Source organism: Lemur catta, chromosome 11 (assembly GCF_020740605.2).
Source record: "Lemur catta isolate mLemCat1 chromosome 11, mLemCat1.pri, whole genome shotgun sequence".
Classification (NCBI taxonomy): domain Eukaryota; kingdom Metazoa; phylum Chordata; class Mammalia; order Primates; family Lemuridae; genus Lemur; species Lemur catta.
The window spans coordinates 5,270,022-5,297,759 of record NC_059138.1 but is presented as its reverse complement, the minus strand read 5'-3'; the positions used below and the strand labels follow the sequence as shown (position 1 = coordinate 5,297,759).

At 58.3% G+C, this 27,738-nt stretch overlaps 2 protein-coding genes across 3 annotated transcripts; one reads left to right on the top strand and one right to left on the bottom strand.

Moving 5' to 3' along the window:
* The first annotated feature begins 72 nt into the window (after window positions 1-72).
* On the top strand, window positions 73-18,541 carry NOS3 (nitric oxide synthase 3). Of its 2 annotated transcripts, XM_045565020.1 has the most exons (27): window positions 73-277; window positions 1,609-1,711; window positions 2,043-2,191; window positions 2,385-2,547; window positions 3,832-3,923; window positions 4,014-4,155; window positions 4,422-4,561; window positions 4,687-4,861; window positions 5,827-5,928; window positions 6,572-6,766; window positions 6,877-6,950; window positions 7,131-7,275; window positions 7,513-7,617; window positions 10,770-10,837; window positions 11,231-11,347; window positions 11,459-11,633; window positions 13,347-13,479; window positions 13,605-13,683; window positions 13,808-13,995; window positions 14,551-14,723; window positions 15,024-15,234; window positions 15,324-15,411; window positions 16,358-16,479; window positions 17,237-17,385; window positions 17,675-17,869; window positions 17,977-18,161; window positions 18,268-18,541. In XM_045565020.1, the coding sequence occupies exons 1-26, from the start codon at window positions 120-122 to the stop codon at window positions 18,127-18,129; spliced, it is 3,594 nt and encodes a 1,197-aa protein (XP_045420976.1). In that variant the 5' UTR covers window positions 73-119; the 3' UTR covers window positions 18,130-18,161; window positions 18,268-18,541. The 2 variants fall into 2 exon arrangements, with proteins under 2 accessions (XP_045420976.1, XP_045420974.1); XM_045565018.1 differs by having other exon boundaries at window positions 17,977-18,541.
* Window positions 18,542-18,759: 218 nt separating this feature from the next.
* Window positions 18,760-26,966, bottom strand: ATG9B (autophagy related 9B). The gene is made up of 14 exons (XM_045565021.1): window positions 26,423-26,966; window positions 26,240-26,283; window positions 25,999-26,063; window positions 25,624-25,785; window positions 24,342-24,483; window positions 22,083-22,837; window positions 21,733-21,886; window positions 21,337-21,516; window positions 20,560-20,796; window positions 20,227-20,360; window positions 19,984-20,080; window positions 19,678-19,801; window positions 19,450-19,591; window positions 18,760-19,283 (listed from the first exon to the last, which is right to left on the bottom strand). The coding sequence occupies exons 1-13, from the start codon at window positions 26,964-26,966 to the stop codon at window positions 19,464-19,466; spliced, it is 2,766 nt and encodes a 921-aa protein (XP_045420977.1). The 3' UTR covers window positions 18,760-19,283; window positions 19,450-19,463.
* Window positions 26,967-27,738: the final 772 nt, after the last annotated feature.

Sequence of the window (27,738 nt, the reverse complement as noted above, 5' to 3'; positions counted from 1 at the left end):
GGCGGGGCAAGGGCCAGCACCAGAGAGCCCCCTCCCACTGCCCTCCAGCCCCCTCCCTGCTTCCTAAGGAAAAGGCCGGGGCTCTGCTCCGGCTAGCGGCAGAGTTGACGCGCAGCGACATGGGCAACTTGAAGAGCGTGGCCCAGGAGCCCGGGCCACCCTGCGGCCTGGGGCTGGGGCTGGGCCTCGGGCTGTGTGGCAAGCAGGGCCCAGCCACCCCGGTATCAGAGCCCAGCCAGGCCCCGGTCTCCCCACCCCTGCCGGCAGCCGAACACAGGTGAGGACCAGGAGCTAGGAACAGGTGGGCGGGAGGTTGGTGTCTGGGCTGAAGCCCATGGCGGGGAAGGGCTGGACCTGCAGTACAGCTGGGAGGGCCAGGTCACCAATGCAGACGGGCTCTCGGTATGCACAGAACAGGACAGTCAGGGAGGCTCAGAAAAAGAGACCAGGGAAAGGGCCGGCAGGCAGCAGGTGAAGGCAGGAGTAAGGGCCAGGGTTTGAATGCTGCCCTGCCACCAGGAGCTGTTTGACTTTGAGCAAGTTACTTAACCTCTCTGAGCCTCTGTTCATATAAAACGGGGATATGGCAGTACTTCCCCCATGGGGCTGTAAGTTTCTAGCTCATGGCAAGCCTTCAACAAACACTAGTGATGGTATTTAACCAGAGAAGACAGCAGCTGGGGCGAGGTGGTTATAGGAGGGTGAGGAAGTGGGGTCTCATGGAAGGGAGGAGAGCTGGGCCGGAGACTCAGGCCCTTAGGGTGGGTGGCTGAGAGGACAGAGCTGCTAGGCCCTTTTCCCCTGCCCCAGTCTCCAACCCACTGGCCATCAACCCCAATTGGAACGTGCAATCTCAGTCCCCCAGAACAGTTTTCCCTGGGGCAGAGAGGCCAGGAGAAAAGAAGGACCCCGAGGCCCAGTGGGGTGCCAGGCCAGGTGGCATGGCACTGGGGCTGCAGGCAGCTCCTCAGGGAAGGGCCGGGGGCCCTGCTGCTCGGGCTCACTGAGGCCCGGCCTGGGTCCCTCCCTTCCTCCCCAGCGCTGCAGGCTCTGGGAGGAAGTGATAAGGCCTCCAAGGCTTCCCTTCACACAGGGCCCGCTGTCAGGAGGGTGCGTGGGGGGGAATCGGGCTGAGGAATCCCTGCTGGGGCTCCCCTCAGCTCTGGCACGGGCTCTGTCCCCCACAGGGTAGGGGTCAGGGCAGGTTGGGGGGTGCTGTAACCCATCTCCAGAGGAGGCGAGGTGGGAGTGGACAGGGGTGCGGACCAGCCTTGGGACCCAGGAGCTGGCTCAGCACTGGCAGGCCTGGCGGGACAGAGCACCGGGCAGACACGGGTGAGACCGCGAGCTCTGCCTGGGCACCCTCGGGCGCAGGATTTTCCTGGCTTTTCCGAGCCTCGGGTCCCTCCTCCGTAAAAGGGGCACAGATATTGCCTGTCTCCCTGATTGTTGAGAAGCCTGACAGAAAGTCCCAGAAAGCATGGCATGCGGCAGGCGAGTGACAAATCAGCAGCACTGCTGGTGCCATAGTGGGGGCCTCTGGGCTCCATCTGCGAGGTCAAGGGGAAACAGACTCCTCCCCCATGACCCATCCCTGGCTCCCAACAGCCCCCCGCTAACCCGGCCTCCAGAGGGGCCCAAGTTCCCTCGAGTGAAGAACTGGGAGGTGGGGAGCATCGCCTACGACACCCTCAGCGCCCAGGCGCAGCAGGTGAGGCCAGGCCCGGGTGTGAGGCAGGGCCTCGGACGGGCGGGAAGGGAAGCTCCACCTGCTCTGAATTGGCCCCTTGTCTCCAAAAAGAGGAGACGACTGGGAAGAACCAGAGGAGCTCAGGGACATGCGCGGGGCTTTGGTGACCCTCAGCTTTCCAGCCTTGACCCCCAGGCCTGGCTGAAGTTCTGCCCTAAGCCAGCCAGACCTCCCCCATTTCCAGGATCAGCCCTGGCCCCGGCTCACACCTCCCTGGACCCTCCCTCCCGCTGCCCTCACCCCTGCACCCTACCCTGGTGCTGACCTTTAGCGCCCTGCTCTCCCGACCCAGGATGGGCCCTGCACCCCCAGACGCTGCCTGGGCTCCCTCGTGTTTCCGCGGAAGTTGCAGAGCCGGCCCTCCCCGGGCCCTGCAGCCCCTGAGCAGCTGCTGAGTCAGGCCAGGGCCTTCATCAACCAGTACTTTGGCTCCATCAAGAGGTGAGACCTCCCCAGACACCCACAGCCCACCTTGTCCCACTGAGGCCTGGGAACCTCGCGATCGCCTTCCCCGCGGTCCACTCCCTTCCCGAGGCCTGACACCACACAGGGCCCAAGCTCAGAGCCCCCAGCCCTCCCCGCCCCCCCCCCCATAGCTTCCTGCTCATCCTGTTCCCTCCCCTCTCCTCCCCAGGAGCGGCTCCCAGGCCCACCAGCAGCGGCTCCAGGAGGTGGAAGCCGAGGTGGCAGCCACAGGCACCTACCAGCTGCAGGAGAGCGAGCTGGTGTTCGGGGCCAAGCAGGCCTGGCGCAACGCTCCCCGCTGCGTGGGCCGCATCCAGTGGGGGAAGCTGCAGGTGCCTACAGCTAGCAGGAGTGTGGGGTGGGGGGACAAACAGGGGAAGGGGTGGGGCAGCTCCTGAGCCTTCCTGTGGGTCCAGAGCAGTGGGGAGACCCTTGCCGGTTCCCTTAAAGACTAGAAAGGTAAGGGGACTGGCCCCACCCTCGGAAACGCTGGAGACTCAGCCCAGTAGCTGAGGCCTGGCTACTATGCCCTGCAGCAGTGCCTTGGCTGCAGTAGGAGAACAGCCGGGACCCTCTGAGTCCATGAGCACAGCGGGCAGGGCCTCCCGGGGGTGCCATCGGAGGAACAGGAGCAGCCTCTTCCCCAGAGCCAGGCCCTCCCCACGGCCCTCCCTACTGCTCCCCCCACACCCCCACCTCAGCCCCATACCCCCCTCATGCCCCGGCCCTCACACTCAGGGCTGGCCTGGGTTACTGGGACAGCCTGTGGCCACCGCACTAAGAGAAGCACAGTGACCCACAGCACAGCTGGATCCATGACCTTGGCCTCCTTAGCTGTAACAGGCCACCAAAGGATTTGGAATAAAGCCACATGTTCAGTCATCCCAAAGGGGTCTCCTATAAAATAAGGACAATGCTGTCTGGCACTTGCCTAACCCTTTAAGTTGTTCAAAGCTTTAGCTCAACTTTGAACCCATCTGAGCTTCCATAATGGACTCCACTCACAGCTGTCCCTCCCTTGGCCCCAGGCCAGTCACTCCACCCCTGCCCCTGTCACTAACACAGTTTCCTCCTCCCCCACGTAGCAGTGAGACCTCCTAGCACCCTCCTGGGGCCTCCACTCAGCCAGGCAAGGAGGCTCCTCCTAGCATCAGAATGTCAGGGTTGGCAGAGTTGCCGGGGAGGCCACTGGTGCAGCCACCCCCTTCCCATCATCAGTGTGCTCAAGGACAGTCAGATGGCTGAGAGGGTCACCTGCCTTTGCTTGAGTGCTGTGGGTAATGGGCAACTCGCTACTCACGCTCCCAGGCAGCCTCCCCATCAGCTGGTGCCCTTCCCCAAGCATCAGTTTGGCTGTGACTGGGTCCCTCCTCTGCATGCGGCATGGGGTCAGCTTCTGTGGGAACAGGGAGACACTGGGCCCCGGAAGGAGTCGAGTAGCAGACCCGGCGGTGCTGGGCATGTGGGGTGCAGCTTAGGGAGGCACCCCAGGAGAAAGAACCATGCCCACAGGGAGAAAGCCCCCGGGCCCTGCCTCCTCGAGCAACCCCTGTGGGCTGGTCCTCAAGACCCCGTCTCCCTCCTCTCCCTCCTCTCCCCTGTCTCGGCTGGCACAGGTGTTCGATGCCCGAGATTGCAGGTCTGCCCAGGAAATGTTCACCTACATCTGCAACCACATCAAGTATGCCACCAACCGGGGCAACCTTCGGTGCGTGCCCCCTGCCCCTCGCCAGGCCCCAGCCCGCCCCCTCCCTCAGCAGTGAAGGTGGGGCTCTGACCAGCTCTGTCCCCACACCAGCTCGGCCATCACAGTGTTCCCGCAGCGCTGCCCAGGCCGAGGGGACTTCCGGATCTGGAACAGCCAGCTGGTGCGCTACGCAGGCTACAGGCAACAGGATGGCTCTGTGCGGGGGGACCCGGCCAACGTGGAGATCACCGAGGTGGGTGAGAGCTGAGAGCTGCCCCCAGGGGAAGCCAGCAGGACGGGCACGGGGTCCAGCCAAAGCGGAGGCAGCGGAGCAGGAACAGGGGTTCCCTCGTTGAAGTGAAGGATAAAGAATACCAAAGAAGGGGTCCCTGGGTGGGTACAGAGACCCAGCCAAGGAGGGGTCCCGAGATGAAGGATGGGAAACAGCTGATGGAAGGAGTCCCTGAGGAGGGCACGAGGTTGAGGCCTCGGACCCAGCTCGGGCCCCACTCCCGGCAGCTCTGCATCCAGCACGGCTGGGCCCCAGGAAACGGCCGCTTCGATGTGCTGCCCCTGCTGCTGCAGGCCCCAGACGAGCCCCCAGAACTCTTCCCTCTGCCTCCTGAGCTGGTCCTCGAGGTGCCCCTGGAACACCCCACGTGAGCACAAAAGGGACTGAGCAGATTGGGTGGAGGGGGCCATCCCTGAGCACCCAAAGGAGGGGCTGTGGGGGGTAGTGGTGAAGGTGCCACAGGGGGCTGATCCAATGCCCTGACACCCCCAGGCTGGAGTGGTTCGCGGCCCTGGACCTGCGCTGGTATGCCCTCCCGGCGGTGTCCAACATGCTGCTGGAAATTGGGGGCCTGGAGTTCCCCGCAGCCCCCTTCAGTGGCTGGTACATGAGCACTGAGATCGGCACACGCAACCTGTGCGACCCTCACCGCTACAACATCCTGGAGGTGAGGGGCAGTGCGGGGGGAGGGGACGCGGGCACTGCAGCCACAGCCTGTCGGGCTGGAGTCTGACTGTCACCTAGATCCACAGAATGGCCACCACGGGGAGAATCTGAGCACTGGCAGGTCCTGGGCTGCCTCCTAAACTAGAACTGAGGACGAGCACTCTGGAACCACCGAGGTTGGGGCAAAGGGTGTGTGTGTGTGTGTGTGTGTGTGTGTGTGTGTGTGTGTGTGTGTGTGTGAATATGTAGTCATTTTTCCAGGTATAGGATCTACAGCTCCATAGCTTTCATCAGATTCTCAAAGGGGATCTTGACTCAGATTAAGAATTCTTTTTCACAGTTACAGATTGAACTCCTTGTTCTACTACTTTCCCCCCTCCTCACTACTGCACTTGACTAGTCTTAAAAAAAAGAAATTACAGAGACCCTATTTGGAGATAGGATCTCACTCTGTCACCTAGACTGAAGTCTGAAGTGCAGTGGCCGGACCATAGGTCACTGCAGCCTCCAACTCCTGGGCAAAAGCAATCCTCCTGGCTCAGCCTCCCAGATAGCTAGGACTACAGGCCCACACCACCATGCTTGGCTAATTTTATTTATTTATTTATTTTTGGTAGAGACAAGGTCTTGCTATTGCCCAGGGCAGTCTCAAACTCCTGGTCTCAAGTGATTCTCCCACCTCAGCCTCCCAAAGTCGTGGGATTACAGGCATGAGCCACCATGCCTGGCCAAAGCCTCATTTTAGAGATGAGAAATTAAGGCCCAGGGCTGAGAAGTGATTGGCCCAAGCTCCCTCTCTGCCCTGAGCTGCCTCTGCAGGCAAAAATCTAACCCATCCCACCAGGCCGTCCGACCTCACAGTCACCCACCCACCTCACTCCTATGCACGAGTTTAAGAAACAGATGCTCTTCGTCCACTCCCTGTCACCTCTGTCCCTACCAATGCCATGCACACTTCTGTCCCAGGATGTGGCCGTCTGCATGGACCTGGATACCCGGACAACGTCATCCTTGTGGAAAGACAAGGCAGCGGTAGAAATTAACTTAGCCGTGCTGCACAGTTACCAGGTGTGCAGGCCCAGACTGGCCAGGAGGGTGGGGGGCTTGCGGCAAAAGAGAGCGAGGCAATTAGAACGGGGGCAGGACTTGGACCCGTGGGAGGTGTTCCCTAGTCCAGGTCCATGGGGCACTCCAGGCCTGCAGTTCTGGGACATAGCACACGCCATTCCAGGTACCATACTGTGGGGGCCTAGTGTGTGCCAGAACCTTGCTGATTGGCGCATGCTCAATAATTCTGATTCCCAAAGCGTGTGGGTATTGTAGTTTGTGGGACCCACTGGATTCTGAAAGCTCTAGTACCAGGATCCAGGACATGCTGAGTGTTGGGGTGCAGTGCATGCTGGGAGCTATAGTTTGCAGTCCTAGTTAGTACCTGCTGAGTACTTACATAGGGTCTCAAGAGTTTAGGATATTTTGGTTTGGGAGCCAAGGATACAGTTAATAGAGACTAAAGTTGCTATTGCACGTTCAACTTGGAGCATGGCCATGCAAGCTACAGTTTTGGGTGACACTGTGGTTTGAGGGGACACAGAATGGGGGTGACCCAGGGCACAGTGTGGTTTGGGGTGACAGAAGTGGCAGAGGTAGAACGGCAACTGTGCTCTGTGGGCCTCATCTGAGCCCAGCCTCTTCCCCCTCCTTCCCACCTCAGCTGGCCAAAGTGACCATCGTGGACCACCACGCCGCCACGGCCTCCTTCATGAAGCACCTGGAGAACGAGCAGAAGGCCAGGGGGGGCTGCCCTGCCGACTGGGCCTGGATCGTGCCCCCCATCTCAGGCAGCCTCACTCCTGTCTTCCATCAGGAGATGGTCAACTACTTCCTGTCCCCTGCCTTCCGCTACCAGGTGCCCATCCCAAGTGGCTCCTGCCCACCCGGGCCCAGCTCTAGCTAAGCAGCCCCTAGGGACCTCTAACCTTTATTTTCTTTACTCACCTCCGCCCCACTCCTCTGCAGCCAGACCCCTGGAAGGGGGGTGCAGCCAAGGGCGCCGGCATCACCAGGAAGAAGACCTTTAAGGAAGTGGCCAAGTGGGTACCCTAGGAGTGCCACCCTTCCCCACCCACACCCTGGGGGGGCCCCAGCCCCAGAAGTGGTCTGGGCCCACCACTCAGTACCCCAAGACCTTGCTGTGCTGGGGTCCAGACCCCTGCCTGGGGAGGCCCCGTCTCCATGCACCCGGGATGCCCTCAGCTCACCCTCACCCACAGCGCGGTGAAGATCTCCGCCTCACTCATGGGCACAGTGATGGCGAAGCGGGTGAAGGCCACAGTCCTGTACGGCTCCGAGACCGGCCGGGCTCAGAGTTACGCACAGCAACTAGGGAGACTCTTCCGGAAGGCTTTCGACCCCCGGGTAGGCCTGAGCCCAGAGGGGCAGGGAGCTGGAGAGAGGGGGGCTCTGTCAGCATCTTCAGAGGTGCCCTGGAGGACAGGACAGGGTCACAGTCAGGCCTCATGAGGAACCCAGGACAGCAGGGATTCAGGGATCAAGCTGGGGCCTGAATGTTGCTCTGCAGGGGTGGCCCAGAGTGAGGACAGGGCTGCAGGGGCCCAAGAGTCCCCAGGACATCTGTCTTCTCCCTGCCCACAGGTCCTGTGCATGGATGAGTATGACGTGGTATCCCTCGAGCACGAGACGCTGGTGTTGGTGGTGACCAGCACATTCGGGAACGGGGATCCCCCGGAAAATGGAGAGGTGAGGCCTTCCAGGAAGGGGCCACTGGGAATGAGGAAAGACTCAGCTCGGAGTGACTGGGTAGAGCCCAGAACACACACACACCAGGGTGGAAAGTGGAGATGCTGAGGGAGCACGCAGAGTGGGAAGGGGATTGTGGCCCTGGGAACCTGACCTTGAACAAGCCACACCCCAGCCCGCCTCTGTGCCCCCCACACACACCTGCTAAACTGTGCCCAAAGTCATTTCTGTTATTAGTGCATGTTTTTAATATGAGGAAGGCATCTCCTGGCTGGCCAAAGAGAGGTTAGACTGCTCTCGGGCAGACATTAACAAATGAGAAAACCAGGGATACTCCACTCCCCTGGATAGCTAGCCCGGTTTTTTCTTCTTTTCTTTTCTTTCTTTCTTTCTTTTTTTTTTTTTTTTTTGAGCACAACCCCCCCAAACCCCCAGCCTCCCCAGTATCTGGGAAGCTGGGACTACAGGTGCCCCCCTCACCACCACACCATTTTTTCTGTTCTTAACAAAAGAAAAGACCACTGTTTAGATCCAACAGAGATTAGATAACTTCACTTTCTCAACAAATCTTAAACAAAACACTAGAGTGCTACCATTGAGTGCCCTCTGGTTAACATTCCTCCTAGTCTAGGTGTCTCTGCTGCCCTGGGCTGGATTCATTTCCTGTCCTCTTATCTGCTCCAGCTTCTGGTGTTAAATGGCTCATTAGCGCCAATCCCCCCTCACTGCCCTGCCAGCACTCAGCCCTCATTCTGATCTGCCTTTGAAACAAAAATAGCACCAGTAATTAAGCATAAAGGCAGCACATACACCCAGGTAACTCACAACCTAACAAAGGTGAACATTTCCATCACTCTAGAAAGTTCCTTCCTCAATTCCTCCAAGTGACTCCCCTTCTCAGGGGGTCTGTCTCCTGTGTTGTGATTTCTGACGCCACAGGGGAGTTTCACCTGCTCCAGGACCTGGTAGAAACGGAAGCACACAGTATTATGGTGCCCTTCACGCAGTCTGCGTTTGAGATGCATCCACGTAGTTGCGTGATTTAGCACTTCACTCCTTCCTACTGCTGAGTAGCGCTCATTTATGAACAGCCCTTGTTTGTTTATCCATCCTTCTGTTGAGGGACACTTGGGCTGTTTCCAGTTTGGGGCTATTATGAATAAAGCTGTTACAAACATTCTTGTACCAAGCTTTTGTGGGCTTACGTTTTTATTTCTCTTAGATAAATACCCAGGAGTGGAATTGCTAGGTCGTAGGGTAGATGTTTAACTTTTTTTTTTCTTTTTCTATAAAACTGCCAAACAGCCAAATGGATTAAACTGCACCCTTAAGATCTGTGCATTTCAATGTATGTTAATTTTACCGCAGATATTTTTAATAAAGCAAATCTAGGAATATACCCCACAGAAAATGGGAACATAATCACTAAAAATGTGAACAAGAATATTTTCAGCAAACTTGTTCATAATAGCCCATGCCGGAAACAATTCAAATAACTACCAGTGATAAATTGGATAAATAAAATGTGGCATATTCAAATGCAACACAGCAGTAAGTGTGAACAAGTTACAACCACACACAACAGTACAGATGAATTTCTAAAAATACGAAGAGTGAAAAAAGCCAGACACAAAAGAATACATACTGTACTACAGGATTCCCTTTGTATAAAGTTCAGAAACGGGCAAGCTAATCCACACTGTTAGAAATCAGGACAGTGGCATGGGGCCGGCAGTGACAGGAAGGGGGCACCAAGGTGACTTCTAGGATGCTGGTAATGTTTCTTGGCAGGATGCTGATTGCACAGGTATAGTCAGTTGGTGAAACACACAGACTGCACATGAACAACGTGTGTGCTTTTCTCAACACATGTTACACTTCAACAACACATTCAAAAAATGAAATTCCAGTCTTACATGCTAATTATGGCGAACCTACCACACCACCCGCATGTGCATCTACAGTTCAGCATCTAGATGTTCTTTCCTTCTAGCTTTTTCCCCTCTGGGTAGGTTTGCTTCATGTAGCGCTAAGCTGTTTTCATGGTAGCGCAAAGATACAGCGTAGCTTTCTGAGAAGGGCCACCTAAGTGATGTCCACTGGGTACCAGGACACTGGAAAAGGAACTGAGAGCTACATCCACCCATGAAATTGGCTAAAACATGAAAGACTGGTTACACCCAGTGTTGGCTGGGCGAGAGGAGTGTCCCTCCCGTGCTGCTGTGAGGACACTGTGACTACACCATCAAGTGGGGATCAGCTACCCCGCTTCTGAGGACCAGTGCCTGACACGTGCAGGAGAGGAAGCGAGGTGCATGGCTAAGGTGTCTGGCTGAGCACTGCTCGTGGACCAAACAGCTGTCCTCCAGTCATAGGGAAGTCATCCATCAGGGTACACACAAGTAATGGAATACCATGTAGCCATTAAAAAGAATGAGGTCGTTTGGGTTTTTTTTTTGAGACAGAGTCTGGCTCTGTTGCCCGGGCTAGAGTGCCATGGTGTCAGCCTAGCTCACAGCAACCTCAAACTCCTGGGCTCAAGCAATCCTTCTGCCTCAGCCTCCCGAGTAGCTGGGATGCCAGGCATGTGCCACCATGCCCGGCTAATTTTTCTATATATATTTTTAGCTGTCCATATAATTTCTTTCTATTTTTAGTAGAGACAGAGTCTTGCTCTTGCTCAGGGTGGTCTCGAACTCCTGACCTCGAGCGATCCTCCCACCTCGGCCTCCCAGAGTGCGAGGATTACAGGCGTGAGCCACTCCGCCTAGCCTGAGGTCGTTATTTATGTATTGACGATGGACTATTTATAAAAAGCAGGGAAGTATAGTATGGTCTCATTTTTACTTTTTAAAAAAACTATAAACATGCACAGGCACCTAAGTACAACAAGAAAGGGCTGGAAGTTAACAGCTATCAATCTGCCAGTAGTGCGTGAGCCTGGAGGAAGACGAGTAGTCTTTCTCTTCCATTGCTCTGCACACTTCTGTAATGTAATTTTTCAAAAAAGTCAGACCTCTTGAAATTTTAAAAACAAAAATTAAAAGTTACAAATCAGTAATAATAATAAGGGCCAGCTGGTATCATTTTAAACTTCTGTGTAGTTTAAGATCAAACAAAAGTAACCACGATGCCAACTGTTCCCTCTCCAGAGCTTCGCAGCGGCCCTCATGGAGATGTCTGGCCCCTACAACAGCTCCCCTCGGCCGGAGCAGCACAAGTGAGTGGGGGGGGGGGGTTGGGAGGAGGGGCGGATACCAAAGGAAACGCTCTGGGACAGCTCTTCCTCTGAGCCTCAAGTCATTTTCCCAACAGAAGCACGGAGACCTAGGTACCGTGTAGCCCCAGGATGCCCTCTCTCCCTCCCTCCCTCGGGACCCGGCCCCTCCCAGGCTCCAGGACTCTAAGAGACAGGGACAGTCCTGACGTCTTCTTCAAAGAGGGAGAGAAGGTGGGATGCTGGCTCCCTAGGACGCTGGCCGCAGCCCCTCCCAAGGGCGAGGCCTTTCCCACCACAGTGGCACAGACCCAGAAGCTGTCCCAGGGCTGGGCTAGGGCCTGGACTGTGTCTCCAGTTCCCCGCGACACCCCTGTCTTTGTCCTCTCTTGCCAGGAGTTACAAAATCCGCTTCAACAGTGTCTCCTGCTCAGACCCGCTGGTGTCCTCCTGGCGGCGGAGGAGGAAGGAGTCCAGTAACACAGACAGTGCAGGGGCCCTGGGCACCCTCAGGTCTGGACACCCTCAGGTTGGGGCCTCGCTGAGGAGGTCACACAGGGTGGGCAAGCTGCTGGGCAAATGAGGCTGCCATGGGGGCTGCAGTGACAGAGCCCTGCACCCCAGGTTCTGTGTGTTCGGGCTGGGCTCCCGGGCATACCCCCACTTCTGTGCCTTTGCTCGTGCGGTGGACACGCGGCTGGAGGAGCTGGGCGGGGAGCGTCTGCTGCCGCTGGGCCAGGGCGACGAGCTGTGCGGCCAGGAGGAGGCCTTCCGCGGCTGGGCCCAGGCCGCCTTCCAGGTGAGCCCCGCCCCCAACCCCCATTCTGACTCTCTCCAGCCTGAGACACCTCCCCTGGGCCTTCACTTCTGAGGCTTGCGATATCCAAGCTAGAGACCTCCCCGCTGCCCTGATCCTGTTTGGTTCCTTGGTCTCTCTCTGTTCCTTCCAAAATCCACCCTCGTCTCACCACTGCACGCCAGCCCTGCGGGTCAGTCCCAAGTAGCTGGCAACGTGGCCTTACTGACAGCGGGAGGTGCCTGGCCCAGGCAGAAGTGCAGCCAAAAGAGCCACAGGCCCTGGCAAGGGGAGCCGGGCACATACAGGCTGGGCCTCACGAGTGGGTGCCAGCGGGAGGGGGTGCAGGGCAGGCACCCCCCTCCCCCGCAGTGGGCAGGATGGAGCAAGGTTCCACATGGAGGCACAGGCTGAAGCTGAGGCCAGCACAGAAGGCACAGAAGTCAGAGGCCAGAGCGGCCTGGGGCAGCGCCTCGACAGGATGGCTGGTCCCAGGCCAGGGAAGTACAGGGAGAGGTGGTTCTCAGGGGCTGTGACTCTTTAAGTCTGGGCTTCCTGAGGGGGGTGGGCAGCACTGCCCATCCAGATCCCTCTGGAGCTGACAGAGGCGCATTCTCCCCAGTGCTGCCCCAGGGCCCGGGGCTGGAGCTCAGTAGGTTCCGCCTGACTTGGAGCAGGAGGGCGCCCTAGGAGGTGGGGTGGGGAGGGTGCCTGGCGGAGGTAGAGGGTTTGCTGCTGAGAGGGTCAAGCTGGGGAAACACATAGGCCCAGATCGGGAAGAAGGGAACAGAAAATAAGACAAAGAATTTAGACAAAAGGAGCCACGGGAGGTTTTGGAGTGGGATGGGACTGCAAAGTAAAGATCCAGGAATGCTACTTTCGAGGTAGGATCAACGAGAGCATCCCCAGACTCCAAGCAGGAAGACTGTGATTTGACCAGGGTGGTAGCAGTCGGGATAGGAAGGAAGGGAGGGGGCTGAGGAAGGAAGGAAGAGATACAAGACTTTACACACACCACAAAAGAAAGATTAGCAGGACTTGGTGATAGAAGGCTCAGCCAATCACAGGGGAACCCTGGATTTCTAGCCTGGGGCTGGCCAAGCAATTTGCTGGACTCGTGCCTGACCAGAAGCAGATAGAATACGCACGCTCCTAGGGTCCTGCCCTGTGGGGCCCCCTCTGCCACAGGAATTCGCTGTCCCCCTCCAGGAGCACTTACTATCTACATGCACTACACTGAGGGCTTTATGTTAAGCAGCTCATTTAATCTTCACGAGAACCCAATGAGGTGTAAAGATGGGGAAACTGAGGCATGTAAAATGTAAGTACAGGAGTCAGAATTTGAATGCAGGTCTGGACATACAGACGCCTTCACTGAGCTCTGTCTGGCAAGCTCTGTGCTCCCTGGGGCACAGGATTCCCACCAGACAAGTGCTGCAAATCAGTCAGTATGTGCCGAGTAGTAGCTGGCAGGGTCCCTGGGCACAGCGGCCATGCCATGAAATGGGCTGGAAGAAAAGGTGCCATCATCAGCCTTGGCCTCAGCCTCAGTATCAACCTCATTATTTCTCCTGCCACTGGGGCTGCTGGCCACACAGGAATGGGAGGGACCCAAAAGGCCCAGCTCCACTGCCTGGGCCACACCCCCTCCCCGGGCTCTCCCTAGGGCCCCTCGTGGTGGCAGAGGTCCTCAGCCCTCACCAACCTATCCCTCAGGCCTCCTGTGAGACTTTCTGTGTTGGAGAGGATGCCAAGGCCGCCGCGAGAGACATATTCAGCCCCAAACAGAGCTGGAAGCGCCAGAGATACCGGCTGAGTGCCCAGGTTGAGGGCCTGCAGTTACTGCCAGGTGCAACCCTGACCTCACCCTGGCCCTGCTGGCTCTCTGAGGACCCCAGGGCCCTGGGACTAACTCTACAGGGGCCAGGCCTGCTCCCTGGCTCGGGCTCAGGCCCTTTGCTCTCCTCACCCCAGGCCTGACCCATGTGCACAGGCGCAAGATGTTCCAGGCTTCAGTCCTCTCAGTGGAAAACCTGCAAAGCAGCAAGTCCACGTGAGGAGGGGGGCTTACCCCACCCTACCACCTGTCCCGGACCCCACGCCCTCCTCCACCCACATTCTCCCTGCCCCCTGCCCCTCCCTATCCCCCTATAAATACCCCCTCTCCCCACCCTTAGCCGGGCCACAATCCTGGTGCGCCTGGACACCAGAGGCCAGGAGGGGCTGCAGTACCAGCCAGGGGACCACATAGGCATCTGCCCACCCAACCGGCCTGGCCTCGTGGAGGCGCTACTGAGCCGTGTAGAGGACCCGCCGGCACCCACCGAGCCAGTGGCAGTGGAGCAGCTGGAGAAGGGCAGCCCTGGTGAGCAGCACAGTCCAGGGCATGACAATGAGAGCCTGCCCCACCCCCTGGCCCCAGGCCCCTTCCAGCTCAGGACCTGGCAGGGCCGCCACCTCCCTTCACAGCTCAGCACACTGGGCTCAGAGCAAGCCGTGATGCCCACTGCCAGGCTGGCCTTGTTGCTGGACCATTCACAGAACAGGCGGCCTTTCTCAGAACCTGCCCCACATACACCCTCAGAAGGCCGTCCCCTCCCTCTGGACTCCTCCCAACAGCTCCCCCTGGCAGTCTAGCCTGCCCTGCAGCTGGCACTGGGTCCATCACCTGCCACAGCAGGGCCTGGGGTTAAACTAAACAGGGTGGTTAGGGGTAGAGGAGCCCAGACCAACCCCGTCCAGCCAGTGGCCCCCAAACAAACACACTGAGGCTGCCCGGACAGGCCCACACCGCTGTCCATGTGCGGGTTCTCTAACAAAACACCATGCAGTGTGGTCAGACCCCAGAAAGCAAACATCAGCCCAGAAAATGCAGTTCCCGCTGGGCCCCTTCCTCAGAGCTCCTGTGCCCCACCCCCAGGTGGCCCTCCTCCCGGCTGGGTGCGGGACCCCCGGCTGCCCCCGTGCACGCTGCGCCAGGCTCTCACCTTCTTCCTGGACATCACCTCCCCACCCAGCCCTCAACTCCTTCGACTGCTCGGCACCCTCGCTGAAGAGCCCGGCGAACAGCAGGAGCTGGAGGCCCTCAGCCAGGTTGGGGGGCACCCCAGGGAGAAGCAGGGGCCAGAAAGCCAGGCTGAGCTGAGGGGGGACTCCGTGGCAGGAAGCTCCCAAGCAAGGTCCTCCCTGGGCTTCCTCCTGGCTGACACACATAGTGCTTTAAGACCCAGCGCCCACATGACTGTCATCTTTGGATTAGCAAGGTCTTGAAACCTTTTTTGGCCTTAACTAAGGAGGGAGAAACCCCAAGAAGGCTCAGCTAGGGAGGGGTCAAGAAGGGAAGTTGCCAGGAAGGGCTATGGGGTCCCCAGCCCACCATATCCCATCCACCAGGACCCCCGGCGCTACGAGGAATGGAAGTGGTTCCGCTGCCCCACGCTGCTGGAGGTGCTGGAGCAGTTCCCGTCCGTGGCCCTGCCGGCGCCCCTGCTCCTCACCCAGCTGCCTCTACTCCAGCCCCGGTACTACTCGGTCAGCTCGGCACCCAGCGTCCACCCAGGGCAGATCCACCTCACTGTAGCCGTGCTGGCCTACAGGACCCAGGGTGAGGCTGGGCGTGGGGCAGGCTGACCACAGCAGGCCCAGGCCGGGCCCCTCGCAGGCCCCTCACTGGCCTCTCCTGCCATCCCCTAGATGGGCTGGGCCCCCTGCACTATGGCGTTTGCTCAACATGGCTGAGCCAGCTCAAGGCTGGAGACCCCGTGCCCTGCTTCATCAGGGGGTAAGTGAGCACTGCGGTGGGGTGGGGGGTGCTTTCTGTCCAAGTAGGGGCAGGGAAAGTCCCTCATGGATGGCTGGGGCCAGATGGGGGACTTATGGGGGGGTTGCACAGGGGCAGGGTGGTAGCTTTGGTGAGGAGTGTTACTGGAAGCAGCAGTGCCATACCAAGGATGGGGTGTCATTAGGTCACTTCAGAACTTTGGCTAAGCTTTGGACCTCTTGCTAACAAACTCAGGGTCCTGCGCTGAAACTACAGCTCCCAGAGACAGAGGTGGGACTAGACCTGCTGGCCTTGTTGCTTTTTGAAAGTGTAGCTTCTGTGTTTCTATGTCCTTGGGCTCAGTGTGATGTTGGAAGGCATGGCACCTACCAACTATGGTCCCCAAGTCCTCACTCAGTCCAGGGAGGACTAGTTAGGATAAGGACCACCTTTGGCCACAATGTCACTGAGGACTCAAAGAAGGTGAAGGAGCTCGTGTTGTGTCCAGAAGTCTTGCCCCCTCAAGCAGCCAGGAGCCAAAAGTCTCAGTAAGACTCAGAAGAGTTCCCAGGATGGCACCAGCTAGGCCCAGTGACCCAAACCCACCCAAGAGGCTAAATTACAAATAAACGGTACCAATCTACTGAATACAAACCAAATGCTGATATGAAGCCTCTTATTTAAAATAAACAGCGAACCCATTAGGAACCAAAAGTCTATTCTCCCCTTCCCCATATTTTCTAAATACCTTAAACTGAGCCATCTAAGTATTCTTCAATCCAAATTGAACTATATAAATTTCTGCCTGCAAGTAGAGTTCTTTTAATAAACACTTATATCATGCTTATTATGAACCAGACAGTGCTCTAAGGACTTTACAAGTATCAACTCATTTATCAGTGGAACTTGGGTTGTTAACAGGGGAGTAGGAAGGGGAAGGGGCCTGACGGAGTGTCTCTCCGACTAGGGCTCCCTCCTTCCGGCTACCACCTGATCCCAGCTTGCCGTGCATCCTGGTGGGCCCAGGCACTGGCATTGCCCCGTTCCGGGGATTCTGGCAGGAGCGGCTGCACGACATCGAGAGCAAAGGTGAGGCTGGGGGCTAAGGAACTGCCTGGAAAGCAGGAGGGAGTCACACACCTAGGGACAAAGGGGTGCATTAGAAGGCAAGAAGAGGTAGGAAAGACAAGCTAGACACTGGGGCCACAAAGCTGAAAGGAGGCTTATTACACAGACGGAGGGGAAAGGAGAGTCTGGGGGCAAGGGCTGGGCCCTGTTTGTCTGGCTTCCTGGGGCCACACATAGTAGGTGTTGATTGGATTAAGGACAAAGGCAATGGAATTTTGGAAGGGATGGGGCTGGGACTCAAAAGACAGAAGAAATGCCCCAAGTGGATTCTGCACTGCGCCAGAGTTGCCCACTAAGGACGACACAGGGTGTTCAGGTTGGGCAAGGGGTGTCCAGGCTAGTTTGAGAGAAAGGCTGAAAGTGCAGAAGTGTAGAGAACACGGGAGTTGGAGCAGAGACGGCGACTGAGATGTCACACAATGCAAAGAGCATGGATTGTGAGCCAGAAGTCCCACGTTCTAGGCTGTTCTGCCACTGGCCATCCAGCCCAAAGAAGTTACCACTCCGTGTGGGCTACAATTCCTTCTCAGTAAATCAGGGATGTGGTAGGATCTCTGTGAATGCATCCTGCACTCTCCTAGAGACCAAACAGCCCAACTGTGGTTGCTTCAGCCCAAAACGCTAGGCTGTCAGCCTGGGCTGGGGTGGCCAGCGGGAAGGCGGCGCTAGCGCTCCGCCCCAGGGGAGGGGCCCTCACAAATCGCAGTGTGGCTTGCAGGGCTGCATCCCGCCCCCATGACTTTGGTGTTCGGCTGCCGATGCTCCCAACTCGACCACCTCTACCGCGACGAGGTGCAGGACGCCCAGCAGCGCGGGGTGTTTGGCCGCGTTCTCACCGCCTTCTCCCGGGAACCCGACAGCCCCAAGGTGCGGGACCCTGAGGGCGCAGGGGTAACCTGGAGACAGGATGGGAAGGACTTCTGCGATGTCCAGTGGGGCGCCCTGACCCAGCCCAGCCCCCCAGCCCACACCCTCCGCCCTCACCCACTGGCCCTCTGCCACCAGCCCCACTCCGCCCCACGCTCGTGCCCGGGGCGCCTTCTGGGCCCGCCCACCTCCCCGACCAAAGCGTCGCCTCGGCTTGGCTCCGCGTTCCAGACCGCACCCGAGGGCACGTGGGCCCACCTGGCCCGCCCCTAACCCCGCCTGCCCGCAGACCTACGTGCAGGACATCCTGAGGACCGAGCTGGCTGCTGAGGTGCACCGCGTGCTGTGCCTCGAGCGGGGCCACATGTTCGTCTGCGGCGATGTCACCATGGCAACCAGCGTCCTGCAGACTGTGCAGCGAATCCTGGCGACCGAGGGCGACATGGAGCTGGAAGAGGCCGGTGACGTCATCGGCGTGCTGCGGGTGCGGACGGCCGGGTGGGGACCAGAAGGGGCCCAGGCACTGGACGTGTCAGGTTCCCGCTGGAGTCTCGGACTCGGGTTCTGATCCGCTGACCTCTTTCCCGGCAGGATCAGCAACGCTACCACGAGGACATTTTCGGGCTCACGCTGCGCACCCAGGAGGTGACGAGCCGCATACGCACCCAGAGCTTTTCCTTGCAGGAGCGGCAGCTGCGGGGCGCAGTGCCCTGGGCGTTCGACCCGCCCGCCCTGGACACCTAGACGGGCTGCTGCGCTCCGGTCGGCCTGACCAGGTCCAGCCACCTCCGTCCCCTCGAGAGGTGCCTTCCCGCTGTCCAGAGGTTGCAGAGATTCCGCCTTATTCCGTGAGGAATGAGTGAAGTGTCTCTTTCTGTCTAGGCCTGTTTCCCCTGGCCGGGTCTGCCTGAATCCGGAAGGCCCCTCCCAGCAGCGGCATTCCAGGGCCTCCTGCTGCCCACTGCGTGCTCTGTAGGTGAATTCTAGATCCCCTTTCCTCTCTCAGGAGTATCTGAAAGCTTAATCTTAAGTCATTCAAATATTTATTATTGAAGATTTACTGCAAGAGACTGTGCCAGATGTCATGAGAGACACTAAGATGCCTAACCCAGCCCACGTCAATTACCATTATAAAATGGCAAGTTTTGTGTTTTAACCTGTGCAGATGTGTGTGTAGGGGGTGTCATTCTTTGACAGGGAGTCTTACACACTCCACTTGACTCTAAAAGCATGGCTCCAGCCAGTCCTGGGCAGTTCTCCTGTGCAGTTCCCTCGCTTGTCATTACTGAGGAGCAGGTGCTGGCCCTCAGCTGCCAGCAGTGGGGTATGCCAGGAAGCCAGAGATCACGTCACAGACATGCAACACAGCCACGAGCAATCTTTACTGCTTATGTCATACAGGATGAGGAGCCGCACCCGCTCCTCAGACATCACGCCGAGGCTAAAGTCCACAACCACCAGCCCTCTTCAGTCCTTCCACTGACAAGTTCCCCTGCAAGTGCCATGGGAACCTAACAGAGGACAGTGAAGACGCCACTGGCTTTCAGATCACTGGCCCCATTGTTTCCCTTACACTTAGGTGGCCCCCTCCTTGGCCCCTACCCCCCACCTGAGTATACTTGGGGACTTCTTCCCAGGCAACTGCTCCAGAACAGCTAGCTGGGGGTGTGCCTCCTTGCCCCTCCATGTGGGGACCATCTCTAAGACTTGTTTCCAGATGCCATTGGCATCTCCTCTCCAACCCTTTCTCTGTTCTCTGGGGCGAGCTCCTCATTGACCTCTGGCACCAGGTCCTGCCCAGCCAAGGTCTCCTGGGCCTGTTGTATGTAGGGGCCTCTAAAGATGGCTCGGTGTGTCCTCCACCCTCCAGTCTCCTGTGGCCGCAGAAGCCAGCGAACCTGAGGGAGGAGAAGGCTCTTGGTAAGCAGTCCAGAGCTCTAGGCTCCAGAGATGACCACCCCCTACCACCGTGAATTCCCCCCACTGTTCATCCCTCCAGGTCTGACTCCAGACCAACTTCCTACTCAATCCTTTCTCCCTCCCCACAAAGTAGGCAATACTGACCCTGAGGAGGCCTCTCAGTCAGTGCTAGGGGCCTGGAGAGGCTCCTTCTGAGTGTCTGCGGTCTCCTGAAACCCTCCAGGGAATAGATTGCGGGTCCTCTGGGCTCCCCACTGCTGTCTGGGGCTGGAGGCAGGACTAGAGCCTAATGACAAAAGCCCTCAGCTGAGCAGTGCCATGATGCCCAGCATCCACCCAGGATCTTCCCCGTGTGTGCCCCACCCTCCTCACCGTCACTTGACCAGGATGGCTTCTCCTCATCAGGCGAGAGTGGCTGTGAGGGGATGGACCAGGGCCTGGACAGGGAGGTGGCTGAAGCACCCCCCCACAGCTCCTGCTGCTGCTGCTGATGAAGCTACATGGAACGGAAGAGGAATGAGGGACCCCTCCTACACTGAGGGCAAGGGGACTGGGTGCAGGGGGCTCCGAAACCTCCTCCCGCAGCTCTGTTAGGTACTTTCTTAGACCCTCTCCCAGCCTCCATTCTGTTTGCCTGCTTCCTTTCCACAGTTCTCCTGTCCACACCGCTCCACTCACCTGGTGCAGGTAGATGGCGTGGAGACTCATCTCGGCAGAAGCAAGCTCCGGGAGCTGGGCCAGCTTCTGGCCCCCAGTGACTCCTGGGGACACACAGCTGGAACACAGGGTGCAATAGATCAAAAGATATGCCCTGCCATCTATTCCCACCCCATAGGGCAGGCCAGGCTGGATTCCCCTTCCCCTTCTCAGTACTCAGTTCTCTCCTAGAAGATCAGCCACCCCCACTCCCCTGCATCTCACCTGGGGTCCTGGGTGATTCGGGAAATGGAGACAAGGAGGCTGGCTGTGGCAGAAGCTGGGCAGGGGGATGTGGGGCTCAGGTCCCTCGGGGGCAGGAGGGGGTGCCCCAAGAGGTTGGCCAGGAAGGCCTCTGGCTGTGAGCAAGAGAAGAGGGAAAGATGAAGAGGGTGCTGGAAGAGAGGGAGGGAGGAGGAAGAAGAGGTCTAAGGAAGGCCAGAAAGCAGGCAGGGGTGGGCCAGCAGGGTGGGTCCTACCAAAGGCGAGGCTGCAGGGCAAGGGAGAAGGGAGAGCTGGGGTGGGGAGAGCAGAGGGGAGGCCAGGCTTAGGACTCACCAGAGGTGACGTGCAACTGCTGAGCGCCCCTGGAGTGGGGGGGCTGCCAGCTGAGGTGGCGCCCCAGGCGGCTGCATCTTGTTGTACCCGGCCCCGGAGGTGCCCGAGGAACTTAGAGCTGTGCCCTGGGGGCCGCCACAGTGGATGTGCCAGGGAGAACCGCATCAAAGAGAGCTCAGTCTTCCCATCCTCTGCCCGCTGAGACACTGAGGCCTCCGTCTGTCCCGCAGAGAGCCACTGCGAGCAAAGACAGTCTCTCAGGTGCTGCAGACACTGAGGCTTATGGGGGTAGGCGGGACAGGAGACACTGCCTCATTTTCCATGTGAAGGAAATGGAGGCCAAGATGGGGACTTGCTCAAGATCACCCAAAAGTACAGCAGCAGAGCAGGACCTGGGTCTAGATCCAGCTCGGCATTGCCCACCTGTGCAGACCCGATCCCCAAGGTGGGCCTCAGCCTTGGTCCAGAAGCCCATCCTTACTCAGCCCCACCCACTGACCAGCCCCCTTTCTCGGCCCTCCTGGTCATCTTTGCTCCCACTGCTGATGCTCCTATGTGCCGGCAACACGGGCTTGTCATTCTCACAAGCCCACGCCTTGGCTACTACTATTGTCTTCATTCGACAGACAAGGACACTAGAGGGCAGGAAGTGAAGTTACTTGCTCAAGGTCCCAGGTGGCAAGTGATGGAGCTAGGATTGGAACTCAGGTCAGCTTTGGGTGAGACAAGCAAACTCCTACCCAGGACGACCCCACTTGGCCAGGGCAGGGCTCTAACCTGAGGGTGGCCATGGCGCTTCACATCCATAAGGGCAAAGGAACAGATGTCCCCAACCCCGGCCACATCCACAGTAAAATGATGGAAGAAATCAATGATCTCCAGGGAACGAGGACGGAACCAGAAAACCAAAAACAGTGGCGTGAGGAGAGGGGACAGGAGCTCCTCCAGCAGGGAGACCTGGGGAAACAGGGGGAGGCTGAGCAGGCGTTGCTGAGGGGCCCACACGAGTGATCAGGACCAAGAGGCCCGACGGACACTCGCCAGGGCGGGAAGCCTCCAAAAAGTCACTGAATTGGCTCCCGGCATAGCCCATTGGTCCCATGCCCTCTCCCAGGCAGAGAGCACCAGGCTGCCGGGACTCCCCAGCAGCCCGCCTGGGGCCGCGACCCTCACCGCTCGGTACTGCAGCAGCTGCGCCATCTGCCGGTAGACGCTGGCCCTGCCGCCAGGGCCGGGCTCCTCGGGGAGGTAGTGCATGTGGGCCAGGGCGGCCTGCAGCAGGAGCTGCGGGGTACGACCTTGGCACTGCTCCTCAGGTACGAAAGACCTGGAGGGCGGGATGGGGGCGGCGGGGGGAAAGGACCTGCGGTTAGGAGGACATGCGGTGGCATGCAGGCCTGGGGGGGCGCCTGCGGTGGGAGGGGTAAGGATTCGCCGGGCGGAGGCGGGGCGGGGGAGCCCCACTTGGCCGCAGATCAGAGAAAGGGACACACACCACCACCCTCGGGCATCTGCCGTCGCACCTGGCCACGGTGGCCGTGACTCCGAGCGCGGTCATGGCGGTGAGCACGTGCTCCACGGCGAGCACGTCCTCGTCGTAGATTGTGAGTACCAGCAGCGTGGCGAAGAGCGCGCCGGCGAAGAAGACCAGCTGGCGGGCCAGCAGCGCGCGCAGGGGCGCGGGGGGCCCGGCGGCGCGCAGGAAGGCGGCGGCGGGACGGTAGGCGCGGGCCAGGCGCGCGCGCAGCTCGTGCGGCAGCTCGTTGAAGTGGCGCAGCTGCAGGCGCGCCAGGCGCGACCAGCGGCGAACCCCGAGCGCGCCCGGCTCGCGCCGCAGCAGCTCCACGTGGCTGTAGAAGGCGTGCAGCACCTGCCAGGCCAGCACCAGCGGGCTCAGCGCCAGGTTCAGGGCGGCTAGCAGTAGCACTGTGCGTCCCCAGCGCGCGGCCAGGGCGCCGCGCTGGTCGCTGCGCTTGTAGGCGTCGGGCAGCTCCCAGCCCCCGCGAAAGAGCGAAAAAGGACCGCGGAAGAGCAGCAGGTCGACGTTGAGTGCCAGGCCGCGGCTGAAAAAGGCAACACTGCCTCTCCAGGGCAACGGGCAGCGGGCCGGCAGCAGGCCCTTGTTGGCCAGCGCCACCTGGTAGTTGGTGTAGCGCAAGATGCGGTGGTGGACATCCAGCTCGGTCAGTGGCCGCGGCTGCACGCACAGCCCCCCGCTTCGCTGCAGCGCCAGGAGGCGGGACTGCACCTCTGCCCAGGGCACCGAGCTGAGCTCCTCCTAAGGAGAGGGGAACTGGTGAGCACCAGCGACCCCACTGTTCTCCACTGCGATGCCCGAGCCACACCCCCAAATGGGCTGCCTAGAAACAAGCAGAACTTCACCATGACCAAGCTACATCCCCCTCACCTCCTCTCCACCTTTCGCTTTCTGGCCTCCCCTAACCCTGTCCCTAACAAGGACGTGTCCTACTTCCTTTCATCCTTTCTGAATTGTTCTGTTCCTCATCATCCCTGCCATTCATGAGGCCATTAGTCATGTACTTCCTGGTGACACTTTGTTAGTAAACTTTCCAGGTATTGCACCTGGCTTCTTAAGAGCAGTTTTATCTGAGGCCCCCTCAATTGTACACACAAAAACAGAGTGGCTGGCAGGTCATGGGGCACTCTCTCCTTCCAGTTTGCAGTATGCCCTCCAACTCTGGGCCAGAACCTCACCACCTTTTGCCTGGGCATGCTTTGAGACCCCCAGCCCCACCCTACTCCAGGACATCTTGCCAGATTAGCCTTCCCAAGACCCTGGCAGTGCCCATGTCTGGGGATGGGGTACTATTAGATCTCATTTGGGGGTCTTCAAACTTCATCTTAGCCTGGTTTCACCCAGCTTCCCCAGTCAAGGTTAGTCAAGTCCCTCCAGGCCAGCCTCTGCAGTTCAGAGGGATGCACTGGAAGGAATGGGAGAGGAGGGGAGAGGAGAGAGGAATAGGGTCAGCAGCCTCCCGCAGGAGGGCAACCACACTCCCACGCCCTCGTTGCTGCTTCATGGGCACCCTGACACCTGCTCTGTGCCTGGTGCTCCCTTCCTCATGGGCCTTCTAGAACCTCTCCCCTTTCTATCCAGGAAGGCTGTGCAGAAAGCCCTGGACTTCAGAAGGGAAGCAAGGGAGGCATGCTGCAGAAGGGAGTCTTTGAGCTGAGCCTTAAAGAACTTAGGTGCAGAGGCAAGATGAGGAGGAAAGGGCAGAGTGTGGCCAGGGGACAGTAATAAGGCCAATGCAGTGGCTTACTGCAGCATGGGGGGGGATCACCTGATGGGGGCCTTGAAGGCTCAGTTTTAGACGGATGGGTCCATCTCCTTGCTGCAGCCTACAGATGCTCACAGCTTTTCCCCACCTTCCCGCACTGGCCTACTAGGGCTAGCAATGCCCTCCCCTCCCCTCATGTCCTGTCCTGTCCTTCCAAGCCCAACCCAAATTCCTCCTCCTCTGGGAAGCCAGATGACTGCCCTCCTAAATACTCATTGTTTTTAAGCACAAACATATGACTATAAGTCATCTCACATGAGCCATCTAAATAAACTAAGCTCCACTAGAGTAAGAAGCATACTTTCTAAGCTGGGGTACCCCACCTCCTGGCATATTCTGGGCCTAGGGCAGGTGTCAATAAGGCCTTGCTCTTTCTGCCCTCTTTCCAGTTGGCCCTTCCATCTGCACAGTCCCACTCCTTCCCCACTCCTCTGCCCACCCTGGGATGGCACCCTCCACAGACACGGCCACCCAGCTCACCGGGGGGATGTGCAGGGCCTCCCTGTAAAACACCTGGATGTCCCAGTAGCTGAAGAGGCTGCAGACTGAGCGAAGCAGCTGGACCAGCCAGAAGCCCGCAGCCAGGACCAGGAGGAAGACCAGCAGGGGGCTGGAGCGGATCCTGTGTGGGGTCGGTAACAGGTAGTGGGGGAGAAAGATGAGAGCCCGAGAGACAGAGACCAGAGCGAGGGAAACCAGCCATGGGGAGAGGATCCAGCTAGACCAGCACTTCTCCAAGCCGTCCAGTAAGGGGGGCCCCTGAAGAGGCCCTCACAAGTGTCTGCAAAGTGAAAACTTTTTTCTTTTTTGTTTGTTTGTCTGTTTTAGAGACAAGGTCTCTGTCACCCAGCCTGGAATGCAGTGGCCCAGTCATAACTCACTGCAGCCTCGAACTCCTGGACTCAAGTGATCCTCTTGCCTCAGCCTCCCGAGTAGCTGGGACTACAGGCACCAGTGCCACCACACCCGACTAAAAAACTTTTTTCAAATAATACAAATGCTTTCTGCTGTTTTCAATCTTAGTCTCTCATGGGTGTGCAGTGGAATTTTGCAGAGGTTACAAGACATGTGAAGATGTCACCTCACGCTGACAACCAATGGAATGTGCACTTCGGCAGTCTTAGGTTTTAAAGTTGTTTTTAGGCCGGTGTGGCTGCTCAAGCCTGTAATCCTAGCACTCTGGGAGGCTGAGGCGGGTGGATCCCGTAAGCTCAGGAGTTTGAGAGCAGCTTGAGCAAGAGCGAGACCCCATCTCTACTAACTAAAAATAGAAAAATTAACCAGGTGTCCTGGGGTGCCTGTAGTCCCAGCTACTCGGGAGGCTGAGGCAGGAGGATCACTTGAGCCCAGGAGTTGGAGGTTGCAGTGAGCTATCATGACACCACTGCACTCTACCCAGGGAGACAGAGCGAGACTCTCAAAAAAAGGAAACTAAACCCCGTCCTCATTTCCCCCCTTACAAAATTAATAAAGTTGTTTTCAGCTTTAGTTTCTAATTAGATATAATAGATAGTCATGGATAGATATGATTCTTACAAACAAAAGCTCTTTGGGGTTCTCGATCAATTTTAAGTGTATTAAAAATATACTTCATACGCCTTAAATTAAATACAATTTAAAGTATACTAAGTATATTTTTGGTCCTGAGACCAAAAACTTTGAGGACTGCTGGTCTAGACTACAGGATAAGGGAGGCTCCTGTCTGCTCCTGTCCCCTGCTCATGAGCCCCACCCCTCGGGACCCCACCCGGCTGTCACTCACCGCTCAGCACACTGGGCTGAGGGAAGGATGGCATCCAACAAGGTCACTTTGTTGTGGAACGGCCGAGGTCTGGTATGGTTATTTGGTTGGTTGGCAAAGAGAACGTTGTAATCCACACAGCGAAGGAGGAAGGTTGTGAAGGCGACAATGAAAATGAATTGTCTAGCAGGGAGGGTGCAAGGATGCAGTGATCATCAGGCCTGAGGGCCAGGCGGGCCTGCCCCAGCCCCCCCTCCACCAGCCAGTCATCCTTCCTTCCACCCCACCCCTTGGGCTGCTTGGGAAAGTGTGGGAGGGAAGCAGCAGGCGCTATTGAGGAAGCAGGTGCGCGATAGGAGGGGTCTGCAGGCCCAGGGGCCGGGATGAGCAGCTCACCCCAGCTGGAAGAGATCTTCCAGCAGGATACAGGCAAAGCCGTTCCGCTGGTGGTAACTGTAGATGTGGCAGCGTGTCAAGGAATAAGCCTGAGGCATGCTGGGCCTTCTGAGGTCACCTCCCCTCATCCCCAACAAATCTTCCCAACCGCAACACCCTCAGAGAGTCTCCCTGGCAAGAATGCTGCCAGCTCCAAGGGGGCCCTTGCGTGCCACCCCTGCAGGCCAAGCACAAAGGATATCTTGGTGAAGAAGCTGTCCAGGTTCTGGATGTGATGCCAGGAGCCTGGGCACAGGGGGAGAGTGTGGGGCCTTGGCGCTCTCACCTGACTGATCTTTTCTCCACACCCTCAACCTGCTGCCCATGCCGGGGCAAGCCCTGGAGCTCCGAGGCCCCCAGCCCCCACACGCCCGCTCACACTCACCCCGGAGCCCTTCAGGCACATGAAGCAGGGGTTGCTGCTCCTCCCCATGGTGGGGTGAGTCTTGGGACCCCTCAGGGTCACAGTCCTCCAGCCGCTCATAATCCTGTTCGGGGATCAGAGGGCCTATCCGCAGCCCAGGAGGGTCCTGGAGGCATCGGCGTGACGGAGGGGGAGTCACCGAGGCCAGGGGTGGGGTGGCATGGGATCCCCACAAGGGGGACACGGAGGTGGGTGTCATTGTGGGCCGTGCCCGTGTTGGGGTGGCTGGGGCAGGGAGGGCACTGTGGCAAAGCTGAGAAGCCCCTGTCCCCTGGGGCACTGAGCAGGGGGGGCCCGTGGGGGGAGGGAAAGAGGAGGAGGGGAGACTTCTTGTATGAGGTGCAGGGGACAGGGAGAAGATGGAGATCCTCCCTCCCCCAGATCCCCGATGAGGAGGAGGAGGAGGCAGCGGTGGCATGGGGAGGAGGGGCACAGGTCCTGGCCCCAGGTCTCCCCACCGCCCCAGCCGCCCCCGGCCTCCCCCCCAGCCCATTCGGCTCACCATCAGGCCTCAGCGTCTCCGGAAAGGGTGGAAGGATGGGAGCTGTTGCTGTTTCCACAGAAGTCTGTGGAGCTGAGCAGGGACTTCAACAAGGACAATGACAACAACAACAGCACTAGGTGACTCAGTTCAGGCAGGCACCAGGCATCCCAGCCCTCAGTCACCTGTCTGATCACTCACACACCTTCTAGGGCAACCTGGGGCCAAACCACTCAGGGCGCAGCCTCCGTGCCTGGGAGGGGCATTGGTTTAAGAGGCAGGCACTGAACAGGAGACACCTATTGCCTGTTGTCACAACTCAAATGGGCGGAAGATAAAGAGCAGCCGTCACAATAACACAAGCAAGAGGCAGAAAGGACTGGTGCTGCTCAGGGCTGAGATGTTAAATCTCACTTCCTGAAATCTCACCCCTCTCCCTCCACACACCCATACAGTAAATGCTTTAAGACCAAAATAGAAAAGAAAAGGCAGCATGTTTTGTTGGTCTGAGGGTGCTAAGGAAGGGAATAGGGGAGCCTGTCCAAACACTGCAGCCAAGTTGGGGGAAACCGAGGAGAGGGGGAAGTGAAGATAGAAACAGCAGTTAGCTTGGGTTTGAGAAGCAGTTTAGGGGGCTTAAAGTAGAATAGTGGGGTTCCTTGGAAGTTCCACTATGTTTACTTCCTTACACTCTTGAACTCTGACACCCTCTCCAAGTCCTGATCCAGTTTCTGGGACCCCCTGAGAAGCATCAGGGCTGAACGGGCAGAGGAGGGCAGCCTGTGGCCCAGGATTT

Excerpts from the sequence above, each read along its gene's own strand:
- NOS3 (XM_045565020.1), top strand. The coding sequence starts at position 120 with ATGGGCAACTTGAAGAGCGTGGCCCAGGAGCCCGGGCCACCCTGCGGC. Across the intron at positions 4,862-5,826 it reads ACCGCTACAACATCCTGGAG|GATGTGGCCGTCTGCATGGA; the intron begins GTGAGGGGCAGT and ends CTTCTGTCCCAG. Across the intron at positions 15,235-15,323 it reads GCTGGCCTACAGGACCCAGG|ATGGGCTGGGCCCCCTGCAC; the intron begins GTGAGGCTGGGC and ends GCCATCCCCTAG.
- ATG9B (XM_045565021.1), bottom strand. The coding sequence starts at position 26,966 with ATGGTGAGCCGAATGGGCTGGGGGGGAGGCCGGGGGCGGCTGGGGCGG. Across the intron at positions 26,064-26,239 it reads TGGACAGCTTCTTCACCAAG|ATCTACAGTTACCACCAGCG; the intron begins ATATCCTTTGTG and ends ACACGCTGCCAC. Across the intron at positions 21,887-22,082 it reads GTCACGGCCACCGTGGCCAG|GTCTTTCGTACCTGAGGAGC; the intron begins GTGCGACGGCAG and ends CCCGCCCTCCAG.